The 13,215-nt window shown below is 43.5% G+C and overlaps 1 protein-coding gene across 1 annotated transcript in view; it reads left to right on the top strand.

The window, feature by feature from the left end:
- The first annotated feature begins 208 nt into the window (after positions 1-208).
- LAPTM4B (lysosomal protein transmembrane 4 beta) overlaps positions 209-13,215 on the top strand; it is a 94,927-nt gene continuing 81,920 nt past the window's right edge. The window contains exons 1-2 of the mRNA XM_007934887.2: positions 209-307; positions 5,827-5,848. Coding sequence (XP_007933078.1) covers positions 209-307; positions 5,827-5,848 — 121 coding nt within the window. The remainder of the gene's footprint in view (positions 308-5,826; positions 5,849-13,215) is intronic.

Below are 13,215 nucleotides of genomic sequence, written 5' to 3'. Positions count from 1 at the left end.
GTGTCCCGCCGCGGCTGCCGCTGGGTCGGAGCTCTGGGGAAAACGCTGAGCCGGGACCGGTGGGCCGGCGAGTCCCCGAGCGAAAGCAGCAGAGGAACCAGCAGCAGCGGAGGTTTGGGGCCGGGCGAGCCGGGAGGCCGAAGCAACGCGGCAGACGCTCCTGCAAACTTGGGCGCGCACTCGCGCAACTGCTCCCACGGCCCGAGCGATGAAGATGGTTGCGCCCTGGACGCGGTTCTACTCCAACAGCTGCTGCCTGTGCTGCCATGTCCGCACTGGCACCATCCTGCTCGGCGTCTGGTACCTGGTGAGCGCGCCAAGGCGAAGAGGGCGCATCTGCCGATGCTGGGGCGTCTGGGCGGGAAGCGCGAGGGCCCGAACCCTTGAGAGACCCCTGCCCCGCCGAGCCCCCACTTCGCTTTTTACGCCCTCAAGTTGGTGACTGCTTCGGCCTCGGGCTTAGGTGACTCCGGCGCTAATCCGCCTCAAGTTGTATTATTAGAAACTTAATTCTTTGGGAGAGCCTCTCAGTAATTCCCCGCAGCTCGGCCAACCCGTGGCGGGTGGAGCCCAAATTCCCTTGGGTTGAGGCCGAGGCGCCCGGGGATCTGGGCAGGGACTCAAAATTTGGGATATTTCGTGGGTGGTGAGGTGACGGCGTGGGGTGGGGGCTTGGAGAAAAGGAAAGCTCCCGAAAGCTTCAGATTGTGCAGGGAGAAGGTCTTCGGCTGAGGTGTCACTCAGCGTTTTCCCGGAAAAGTGTACTTAGTGGCCAAATAGCTGAGCTTACCTGCGGAGCACGTGCTTTCCTTCATTTTAAAAATCCGTTTGGCTTTGTGCTTTGACTGGCCCAGACACTCATCTTTGAGTGACTGGGCATATTTTCAGCAGCCCTGGTGGCGCAGTGGTTAAAGCCTTCGGCTGCTAACTGGAATGTGTGTGGTTCGAACCCAGCAGGCTTTCTGCGGGAGAAAGATGTGGCGGTCTGCTTCTGTGAAGGTTTACAGCCTAGGAAACAGTATGGGGCGATTCTACTCTGTCCGTCTGGTCGCTGTGAGTCACAGTCGACTGGATGGCAACGAGTATGGTTTGGGGGGCATATATTCCTATCTGTGTGGTAGCAGGCTTGGAATGCCCATTCTTACTGCCTGCATCTTCTGATTTGCTTTGCATGCTCTCATTTGCACATTCTGATGCAAAGCAGGATTGGCTGGAGGTTCTGTTCCACGTGTGAGTGGTTCCCCCTCACCTGTTTGTTTGAGAGGCTTTACTCTAGGAAGGGATTTGCTTGTGAATTGCTGCTCTTCAGCCTGCCTGGGGAAGCCATTTTACACCCACTTAACCTCGTTCCTGCCTGTTTGCAGGTGATTCCTGTTCCTTGACCGACACTGCAGGGAAATAGGAATTTTTTTTTTTTTTTTTAAGTTGACACTTTTAAGATACTATTTTATGGGGAGCAGTGACCGTTAGGTGCGGTGGTCACACTTTGTTGGAGTTGCCCCATGATGGTTGGCACCCCTAGCCTAGACTGCAGCAACACTGAGTCGGATTCCACTTCAGGTTTGGTTTTGTGTGGGGTTAGACCAGAGCCACTTGGCAATGAATACCACTGCATAGAGGGGAAATGCCTTAAAAAATGGAAGTACAATAGCGTATAGAACTTTCCAGGGAGAAAAAATTCTTAGCTCCTTCATCATGAGTCAGAGTTTTTGTTGATTCATTTTCAATACTGTGGTAATTTTTGAATATAATAAAGACCTTATGTCCAATTGTGAACTCATTCATTGTACATTTGTTTTCCCAGGCATATGGTATTGTCTGTGCTATTTATAGCTTCAAGATGCATTTAGTCAGTGCCTATCATGGCCACACCATAGAGACTTTGGGCCTTAAAAGCTTTCAAATAGTTTTTTGGTGTGTGTGTGTTCTTAGTGTGCAGTGCGGGTGCAGATGAAATATCGGTGTATTGGCTCAGCTTTGACTTTACTAAAAGCCAAGACATTCTTTAGACAAATTAAAAATTATAGCAAAAGAACATAGGTGGCCTTAAATATAGTTAGTGCTTTTATTTAAGATCAAGACAGAGTGTTTTATACAAATGTCTGTGCCCTCCTTGAAAATATTCAATTCTGCAGACTTGCAAGTGCATCAGTGAATGTAATTTGTGAAATCTAGGGCACTGCATTAGGCAAATGTACTGCATGATCTACAGTAAGGATAAATCTACTTGAGCCCTGTTGTTGGCTGTAATCCCACCAGACAGTATGGGTGTGATAAAAGGAGAGTACATGTTTTGTCTACTGTGTGAGCACACTCTTTGGGGGAAAGCAGTTATGGTGTGCGTGTCTTAGAATTTAGCATTATATGGCCTTTTGAAAGATAATTAGGAAGCTTTCTAGCAGATGTGAATAGGAACGCCACTTCAGGTAAATCCAGTATATGGAAAACGTGGATTAAGTACTTACAATCTTTATAAAAGGTCTTTTGCATCTCACAAAACAATTCAGACTTTTTGATTGTTTTTATGTCGTGAGGATAATTTCCTTAGTACCCTTAATTATAATTTGGTTATTCAAAACTTTGATTTAAACGACCATTTTAATGTCAGTGTTATGTGACCAAGGAGCAGGGTCACTGAAGAGCAATGTACTTCTCGCCCTTTCCACTTTTATCCCCCATTGCAACTTCTGTGGTTGGAGTGGGGGGTCACTTATCAGAAAGGGAAAGAATTTTCAGCAAAAAAGGAGTAGGGTTGTGGGTAGATATTTCAAATGAGTCCACTGTAAGGAGCTCTGGTGGTATAATGGGTAAGGCATTAGGCTGCTAACCAGAAGGTCAGCAGTTCAGATTCACCAGTTGCTCCGCAGGAGGGAAATGAGGCGATCTACTTCGGTAAAGATTTACAGCCTTGGAAACCCAGTGGGGGTTGCTTTGAGTCAAAATCATCTGGATGGCTGTGGGTTTGGTTCCCTTTGTTGTACGGGTCTTAGGAGCCCTGGTGGCACAGTGGAGGTACTTGGCTGCTAGCCTAAAGGTTAGCGGTTTGAACACCCCCAGTTGCTCCATGGGAGAAAGATGTGGCAGTCTGTTTCCGTAACAATTTATAGCCTCCTTGGAAACCCTATGGAGTAATTCTACTCTCTTCTGTAGCGTTGCTGTGAGTCAGTGAAAAGTACAAAGTCTCTTCCCTAAATTAATTATGCCTTTTATGTCAGGTGGGTACAGTAGATCTTTTAAATGAGTTTTCTTATTGTTTCTTATCATTACATTTACTAAACTCTGTGTGCCAGGTACTGAAGTAGATGCTTCCTATAATCTTAATTTTTCCTGGTTCCCAGTGATAAAGGCTATGAGAACTCATGCAGTTTACTTGAGGTCCCATGGCCGACTTGAGGTCTGAGTGATACTCCTACTGTGTTTTGCCTTGAAAAGTTGTGTGTGTTTTGTTTTTGCCTTGAAGTGGTAAAGTCTCAGGCCAGTAATAAAGAATACTGACTTTAGGTATTTATATGAGAGATCACTTTTTTTTAAAATTGTGATTTGGGTTAAAGTTTACAGAGCAAATTCATTTTTCATACAGCAGTTCATACACGTTTTGTTTCATGACATGGACTGCAATTCCCCACGATGTTACAGCTCTCTTCCTGCTTCCTCCCTGTAGTTACCTCTTCCCTGTGTCCTTCTTTCCTATGCGTTCCTGCCCCGAGCTAGCTCCCTGTGTAAATACTGCCCTTCTGTTCTCCCATGATTGATCATTCTAAGGAGTGTATCTGCCTGGTGTAAATTTTTAGCCCATATGCCTGTGTGTTGTTTGGCTGGAAGCCATGAGAGTGAGTTCAAGTCCAGACCTGAAAGATACCTAGGGGCCATGGTCTGGGGCATCTCACCAGGCTCTATCAGATTAGTAAACCTGGTCTTTTTTTTTTTTTTTTAAATCTGAGTTTTGTTCTACACTGTTCTCCCATTCCACCCAGATCTCCTGCTCTCCTTCACTAATCCCTTTCCAAGTGGTTGACAGTGGTACCTGGGCACTATCTAGTTCTTCTGTCTCACGGTCATATAGGCTGAGGATTGCATGGTCTAGTGAGTCCCTTGGACTAATTGTTTCCATTTTCTTTGGTTTTCTTCATTATTCTTTGCTCTGGATGAGGAGAGACCCATTGTTGCATCCCAATGGCCACTAGAGATCACTTTTTGTTTTTATTTTTTCTTTTCCTTATTGAGGTATAATTTATATACAGTGAAATACAGAGATATTAAGTATACGCTTCACTGAGCTGACAAATGCATAAGCCTCTGTAACCCTCAGAGAACATTTCCAAAACCCCAGAAAGTTCCCTCATGCATCTTCCCAGTCAGTCCCCAGCACACACACACTCCCACTCCATCCACCACCATAGCTGAGTTTTATTTATTTATGTAAATATACTCTTTTGTGCCAGCTTCTTTCATTTAGTATAATGTCTTTTAGATTCATCAGTGTTGTTGGTATGGATCAGTGACTCACTTCTATTTATTGCTCAGGATTTCATCCTGTGAATACACCACAATTGATCCATTTGCTGGATGATGGGCTTTTGGGTTCTTTTCAGTTTGGGGCTATTCTAGATATTAAAAGCAAAAATCAAATTCGCTGAAGTTGAGTTGATTTGACTCATAGCGACCCCTCCTTGGGTTTTCAAGGCAGTGTCTCTACGGAAGTAGATTGTTCAGTCTTCCTTCTGAGGAGTGGCTGGTGAGTTTGAACCGCCAACCTTCTGGTTAGCAGTCAAATGCATTAGGCACTATGCCACCAGAGCTCCCTTTCTAGATATAGCTGCTCTAAACATTCTTGTGTAAGATTTTTGGTGGACCTATGTTTCTGTTTCTTTTGAGTAGATACCTAGAAATGGAATTGCTGGTCATTGAATAGATGTGCCTTTAACTTTGTAAGAAAGTATCAATAAGTTTTCCAAAGTGGTTCTATTATTTTGCACTCTTCTAGCTGTTCTCATCCTTACCACCATTTGGTGTTTGCTGTTTTTTTAATGTTAAGCATTCTGGTAGGTGCGTAGTGGTAGCTCGTGTGGTTTTAATTTGTATTTCTCTGTAAGTAGTGCTGCAGAACACTATCTTACTGGTCAGTTACATATCTTCCTTTCTGCTAAGTCATGTACCCATTTTTGTTGGATTTCGTCTTCTATTAATTGTAGGAATTATTTCTTTATTTTAGATACCAGCCCTTTGTTAGTAAGTGTTTTGTGAATGGTTTCCACCTGTGCATAGTGTGGCTGTTCGTTTTAATGGTACTGTTGGTGAACAGGAGTTTTTCATTTCGATGAAAATTCACTTTGTCAGTTTTTTTCTTTTATGCTTAGTACTTTCTATGTTCTAAGGAATCTTTGCCCACCCCAAAATTGTGAGGCTCTTCTCTTATATTTTCTTCTACAAACTTTATCATTTTAGCTTTTATGTTTAGATTTGTGATTAATCTCAAATTAATTTTTGTGTATGATGTGAGGTAGTGGTTAGATATTTGTATTTGTTTATGTAAAGAGGCAATTTTATCACTTAACCTAAAAAAAAAAGTTGAATTATTACATACCCTTTAGTAATTACAGCAATTTTGGAAAGACAGCTGTCTTTGTTTCCCAGGGCCGCCATAACGGAATACCACAGAGTGGATGGCTTTAAAGAACAGGAATTTACTGTCTCACAGATCTGGAGGCTGGAAACCCTAATCCAGTGTGTCGGGGGCTGTGCTACCCCCTCTTCATCAGGCTTCTTTGTCTTTTTCAGCTTCTGGTAGCCCTGGGGTGTCCCTTAAATTCCTTGACTTTTAGGCAGATCCTCAATAGTGTCCTCCATTGTCTGTAACTCAGTTTCAGTGTTTGTTCTCCTCTTTTGTAAGATACCACTCGGCAGGGATTAGGACCTGCCCTACTCTCGGTTTAACCTCATTAATTGATAAAAGAAAAACCTAGTTCCAAGCAGTGTCACATTCACAGGTTCAGGGATTAGGACTTTACTATGTATCTTTTTGGGGAATGTCATTGAATAAGTAAGATACTTTTTCATCTTTGCAGAGAATAAATACTGACCTGTCCGGGTTTCAGAGGGGCATGAAATAGTTGAAGCATACTGATGGCTATGCTGTCTTCTGGGGTTTCCTCTTTCTCCAACAAAACTTGGGGTTCTAAACCTGAATGCATGAACGTGGCCCTCAACTTTGCCTACACTCTAGCCTCCCTTTAATCATCTCTCTCTACTCCTAGCTAGATGCCTTGCCACCTTCATGTCTTCCTTTGTTCCCACTGCCTTCTGACTGTCTTTTCACCTGTTTTTGTTCTTGCTGCCTTTTCTTTTTAGGCTCTCATTAGCTCTCACAATGCTATTCTAGTAGCCTTCAAACTGTTCTCTCTGCTTCTAGCCTTCCATCAGCGACCCCCTCCCCTGCCATATTGTATGATAGACACAGCTTCCAGAGGAATTTTTTTTCTCAAACCCAAGATGAGATTGTTATCTTGTTTTCTAAAATCTTTGGCTCCCTGTCTTCAGCGAGTTAGTTCTGTGTTGTGTGTTCCATGACCTAAGCTAAACCCAATTAAAATGGCTTAAGCAATAAATGTCGTGGGTGCATCCCTTTCCTCTCTTTCCTATCTCCTCCCCTTTCAGATGTTCCTCTTATTGGATCCAAATGGCTGTGGTGGTTGTGAGCTAATATTGGATCCAAATGGCTGTGGTGGTTGTGAGCTAATACGTAAGGCCTGAGTTCTGAGATAGGAACTCTGATGGTGCAGTGCCTAAGGCATTCGCCACTGCTAACCAAAAGGTCTGTGGTTAGAACCCACCAGCTGTTTGTGGGAAAAAGATGAGGCAGGCTGCTTCTGTAAAGATACGTAGTCCTGGAAACCCTATGGGGTAGTTCTACTCTGTCCTGTATGGTCTCTGAGTCAGAATCAACTCGATGGCAGTGGTTTTAGCATTTTTGGAAGTGCTGAGATACGTCTGATTTGACAGGTGTGTTACCTGTTCATCCCTCAATCAAACACTGAGGCCAGGAGTTGGAGCCTAGAATGTGCTGATTAAATCAGGGTTGGGATTCCCCTCCCACACATACCCTGCCTTTGAACTATGAGGATTGCGAACTATGGATGTGATTAACTCTGTTCAAAACACCAGGCTGAGAGTGGAGGGCTGGGTAATTTCCCAAAGAATCAGAGATACTGTTACTAGGAGGAGGAGGAGGAGGAGGCGGAGGAGGCAGAGGCGGAATAAAGGAGGACAATAAAAATACGTGCCACACTCATTAGGAAAAAGTCCATGTTTCTTCTGATGGAATATGCCTTACCGTCAGGATCTGACACTCACAGCACATGCAAACATGCTTTTTCCTTTATAATTTCTTCCACTGTTTTCGGAGTTTCCATAGTAGGTTTTAAAAAGGGGTACTAATCAGCCATTGGGAGCTCTGGTAGCATAGTGGCTAAGACACTTGCTTGCTAACCAGACGGCTGGCGGTTCAAAACCACCAGCCACTCCTCGGAAGGAAGGTTGGGTAATCCTACTTCCGTAGTGATACTGCCTCGGAAACCCAAGGAGGGGTCGCTATGAGTTGGGTTTGACTCGACGGCACATAACAACAAATCAGCCATTGGCAACAGGGGTCGGCCCCCCTTTGTGTACATCATCCTTTCCATCATCATTTAAGTGTGTTTAGGAATTGGTCGTTCCGCGTGTCTCTTTGTGCCTCTTCAAAGGGTGAAAACTCTAACTCACTGCCGTCGAGTCAGATCTGAGTCATAGCGACCCCTCCTTGGGTTTTTGAGGCAGTTTCACTGTGGAAGTAGGTTGCCCAACTTTGTGGGGTAGTTGGCCATATATCAGATGATATAGAATGAAAGAGGTTAGAGTGGTCTCATTGGCTATTTGACCTGGCCTTTAAAATATTTACCAAATTTACCTAGAAAGTCACAGCTTGTATGTGCACCCAAACCTAATGGGTTCTCTTTGTGTCCTGAGAGGTTCTGGTGTGGTAAGTATTGATTTTTGCCTGGGTAGTAACATGAGATAGTCAAACTACGATCTTGTATGTGTAGAATGATTGAGTTTTAAGAGCCATTTTTAATTAGACTTCAGAGCAACCCTAGGATCAGGCATGATAGGTGGTGATATGCTCATTTAAGATTAATAGTGTCTTTTCAACTGTCAGATTGTAGGACTTGGCCAATAATTCCAGGTCGAATTATGGACTGATTCATGGTACTTACTTAATCCTTATTACCTAGTGTTTCCTCCACTAAATTAGATTGTAGAAGACTAAAATACTAGGCTAAGGAGTTTGGGTTTTATTCTGTAGGCAATGGGGAGCCACTAAAGAATTATGAACAGAGGTGATAGGAAAGCAGCTTTTAAGGAAGATTAAGATAACAGGCTGTTTTTTCTGTGGCTGAAAAATCAGATAAGGGTGTGTTACAGTGCTGTAGATGTGAGAGATAGCATGTACCCATTTTCCTAACATAGGTCAGTCATTGCTAATAATGAGTATAACGTGGATGGGAATTTTTATCAGTTAGTGGATGATACAAGGCTCTCTTGCCCTCTGGACTTCTGCCATCTGAATTCAGGAATTACCTAGATTTAGATGGTAAGGGGTACTGGATATTTTAAAAACAATATCCATTGTTGGTTTACTCCTCCTTTTTTTTTTTTTTTAAAGGACAAGTTTTCTCCCTCTCCTGATATAATGGATCAAAAGCAATTCTAGAAAATATTGGCTGGCGTGAAAGATTTCAGTGGTATTTTATATATATGCTCAAATTCACTGCTGTTGAGTCGGATCCGACTCATAGCGACCCCTCCTTGGGTTTCCGAAGCACAATGGAAGTAGATTGCCCAACCTTCCTTCCGAGGAGTGGCTGGTGGGTTTGAACCACCAGTGGGTTAACCAGTCTTCTGGTTAGCAGTCAAATGCCTTAGGCACTACACCACCAGAGCTCCCTTTTTATATATCTTTAGCTTTTATTGCATTGTTATGATAAATGTTCATGAGAACATTTTAAAGCCAAGCTAGCCAAGAAATAAAGATTGACATCAGAGTTGTTTATTCTATTTATTTGTATAAAATTCTTTGGGACCCCCTTTAAATATATATAACCCAACTAATGAAACAAGTATTAAAGTGTTTAACATAGGTGTTTTATACTATTTGTATATTATGTTTAACTAAACAAGTAAGATATTTGTCATGTCAGTTGTCAGTGGACTGAATTGTGTCCATCTCCCCCCCCCTCCTTTTTTTTTTTTTTTTTTTTTTAAATATGTGTCAACTTGGCTGGGCACTAATTCCCAGTATTATGTGGCTGTCCTCCATTTTGTGATCTGATGTAATTAGCCTCCATTTTATGATAATGTGTTGTAAACCCTAACCTCTGTTGATGAGGCAGGATTAGGGTGGATTGTATCGAGTCCCACCCTTACTCAAGTTACACCTTTGCTTGAGTCATACATTTTACCTTACAAGAGATAGAAGGAGAGAGAAATTAGCAGAGAGAGAGACCTGACTACCACCAAGAAAGAGGAGCCAGGAATGGAGCATGCCATGCCCTTTGGACCCAGAGTCCCTGCACTGAGAACCTCCTAAAACTAAGTGAAGATTGATGCCAAGACACATGGAGATCTCCAAGGAACGCTGGGCCCACAAAAGTTAAAGGAGACAAGGATCTTCCCTCAGAGCCACCAGAGAGAGAAAGCCTTCTCCTAAAGCTGGTGCCCTGAATTGGACTATTAGCTTCTAAACGGAGAGGATAAATTTCTATTTGTTAAAGCCAAGCACTTGTGGCATTTCTGGTTTAGCAGCACTGGGTAAATAAGACATCAACTTACTTTCAATCTTGGTCTTAAAGGAAGAGACCATAGTTCTCTCTTCTTATCTCACCCACCCTTTGGCTGATACATTATTGTTTAGAAAGGGATTGCCAAGGGACAGGGAGGCTGAATCTTCTGACCTCCCCTAACCCCACAAGAGGAAGACAGAATCACCATCAGTAGCCCAATGCTGCCTCCCTCCAGCCCTGATACCAACTGTTCCTCCAGCGACACCCACCACCTTTCTGCTGGGTTCGATAATTCACTGCAGTGGCCACACACAACTCACAGATTATGGGGCTTATTAGGGAAGCAACAGGCTACAGTTGAAGTTCAGGAACACGCTCAGTCTCTCTCAGCCTGCTGCTGTCCCTCAGCCGATGGTCTTTCTCAGTCTCTCAGCAGTGCGTGTCTCTCACTGTCTCTCTCAGCAGTGCGTGTCTCTTGGTGTCTCTTTCTCAGCAGCACATGTCTCTCAGGAGCGTGTTTTTCTCAGCAGCATGTCTTTGTCAGCCAGCAGTCAGGGAGACTCTTTCTGCCTCTAGGAGTGCTCCTTTTGAGCGTGGCAGAGTGGCCAAACTAACCATCATAACATCAGAATTCTAAACACCTGAGAGAGAGCAAACTTCCCAGAAAATTACTTTGTGCTGCTCCCAACAGAAATACCCCAGATGGATAACTAACAATCAGGAGCTACTTGGTTGCTCGTGGCCAATTCCACCATGGCGTTTTCAAAGACTTATGGCTGGAAAAGCCATACCAGGTAATTTACTACACTGCAGGGTAGTGGGAAGAATATGTGAGACCTAGCAGCATAAGTGCTGCTTTCTCCTCTTCCTCCCAGCTCCCTTGGCTCTTAGTGGAGCTTCTGGAGCCTTGGTAAGAGTTGTTGAAGAGCTGTAAACTGGGTAACCTACTTAAGGCAAAATAAAAAGTAGGCAAGCATCACATACGTCTTCAGTTGCTCTTACCAAACTTTTAAGGGTTCAGTGTTGCCTCTTTGCAATTGTAACTTCCAGAGAGAAATTACCTGGATAAAAATGTGTCCTATTCTTCACTTGGGGAATTACATGGGGGCCAAATAATGCTTGAGGAAATACAATTCCAAGTGATTAGTTGGTAAAAATAAGCTTGAACTGTTAAAAGTGCATGCTGGTTGGTTCTGTTATGTGAAGATGATGACGCAGTAATGGTTGGCACATAACCAAGACCAAACTCACTGCCAGCGGGTTGGTTCTGACTCAGTGACTTGTACTAAAGTCTGTGTTAACAATAGAGGGCTTGGGGGTTGCAAAGATAGAGGTGTGTTATGTATGGGTTGGTAACACTTATCACCAAATTTGACCCTTCTTTAGTGAACTCTCCACCTTCCTAGACCAGAGGCTTGATGTTGTCAAAGCCCTTAAAGTTGAATGGCTGATTCACACACCAACTGAAATTACCATAGACTGGTAATCAAACCAGAATGTCAATGTATTGATATTCAGTGGCGAAATATAATTGTTGTTGAGATGACTACTCCTGTTGTTAGGCCTATGTATTGTTTTTCTATGTTGTTGTTATGTGCTGTGGAGTCAGACCCGACTCACAGTGACCCCTCCTTGGGCATCTGAGGCAGTATCATTACGGAAATAGATTGCCCAACCTTCCTTCCAAGGAGTTGATGGTGGGTTTGAACTGCAACCTGCAAGCCTTCTGGTTAGCAGTCAAATGCCTTAGGCACTACGCTACCAGAGCTCCTATTCTTTTTCTTTAGAAGACATTAAATTATAATAGTCAAATGACTTGAGTATTTCATAGCTTATTATGAAGACGGCTTCAAAAGAAATTACAAACATCCAGGACTAAAGAGATCAAGTCTCCAGGCTAGAAGAGCTTGTCTTCTTAAAAGAAGGAGGGGTTAGTCTCTTGGATAGTCTTTTGTTAAGGTTACAATTTACATTACCACCCCACCCTTGATCTAGTCTTGTTGATCTAGGAGTCCCTTTTTCCCCCTTTTTATGGTGGTGTTGACTTCTCTGATATCTGTTCTTTTTTGTATTAACGTTTACTTTTAACACCATATTTTTATGTTATAGGTAAAATTGCTCTAACAAAGAGATGTATCAATGTAGTATTTACACAGGATAGAAGTTTATTTCTCACTCATGTTAACAGTCCAGGGGGGGTTAGCCGACCTTGTTTCACTAGCTCACCCAGAGCCCCAAGCTGGTGGGGCAGCTCTGTTGTCCTCAATATTGGATTCCTTCTCTAGGTCTAAGGAGCTGCTTCATTTATCCTTGTGTGCATGGTGGGAGACAACGCACCAGCACTATGTTGGTGTGTTCCCCTACTGAAAAGGAGAAGGGGCACCTGGAGGACAAGAGATTTTATTTATGTAAGGATGTGAAATGGAAGTTGCGCACTTACTTTCAATTATGTCCCTGTAGCCAAAACCAGCACCACCCTCTGCCAGTTTGTCACTCGTGTGTTGTTAGGATGGGAGCTGCGGTGCCATAGTGCCTGAGGCATTTGACTGCTAACCAGAAGGCTGGCGGTTCAAACCTACCAGCAACTCCTCAGGAGGAAGGTTGGGCAATCTATTGCTGTAGTGATACCACCTCAGAAACCCAAGGAGGAGTCACTGTGAATCGGATCTGACTTGATGGCAGTCAGTTTGGTTTTGGTGTGTTGTTAGGATATTGGAAGCTATGCCACCAGTACTTCAAATACCTGTAGGGTCACCCATGGTGGACAGGTTTCAGTGGAGCTTCCGACTAAGGTAGACTAGGAAGAAAGACCTGGCAATCTACTTCTTAAAATTAGCCAATGAAAATCCTGTGGCTCACAGTGGAATATTGTCTGATAGTATGAAGGAAGATGAGCTGCCTATGTCGGAAGACACTCAGAATACACAGCAGCTGGGACGGTGGATTTGAGCCTGCCAGCAGTTGTGAAGATGGTATAGCACCAGGGAGTGTTTCATTCTCTTGTACATGGGGTTGCCATGAGTTGAAGCCAGAACCAACAGACTTGACCTTACCTAGCTGTAAGGAAAGTTGGGAGATGTTATCGGTAGCTGGGTACTCGGTACCCAGATAAGTCTTTTACTGTGAAAGAAGGGGAAACAGACTTGGGAAGACATTTAGTAGTCTGTCATGCCACTGAAGGGCAGCCTTATTTTGAGTACTTGAACATCTCGTCTCTTTTGTCCAGGGAGTTAACGAACTACCCATAACCCAAGGTTTTAAATCCAGTCTACACAACTTTGCTAGAGGGTTCTCAGGACTTCAGTCTTCCACTCTAAATTGGAGTTAATAATTCTAGTGTGTATCACAAAGCAGCTTAAACAAGTCATAAAAATAGTTTTTTGATAAAATGATTTGGTGT

The sequence above is a fragment of the Orycteropus afer genome, unplaced genomic scaffold (genome assembly GCF_000298275.1).
Source record: "Orycteropus afer afer isolate SDZICR_OR568_19922 unplaced genomic scaffold, OryAfe1.0 scaffold00021, whole genome shotgun sequence".
Lineage (NCBI taxonomy): Eukaryota > Metazoa > Chordata > Mammalia > Tubulidentata > Orycteropodidae > Orycteropus > Orycteropus afer.
Note: the sequence above shows the minus strand (reverse complement) of the source record. Positions and strands in the feature narration are given on the sequence as shown.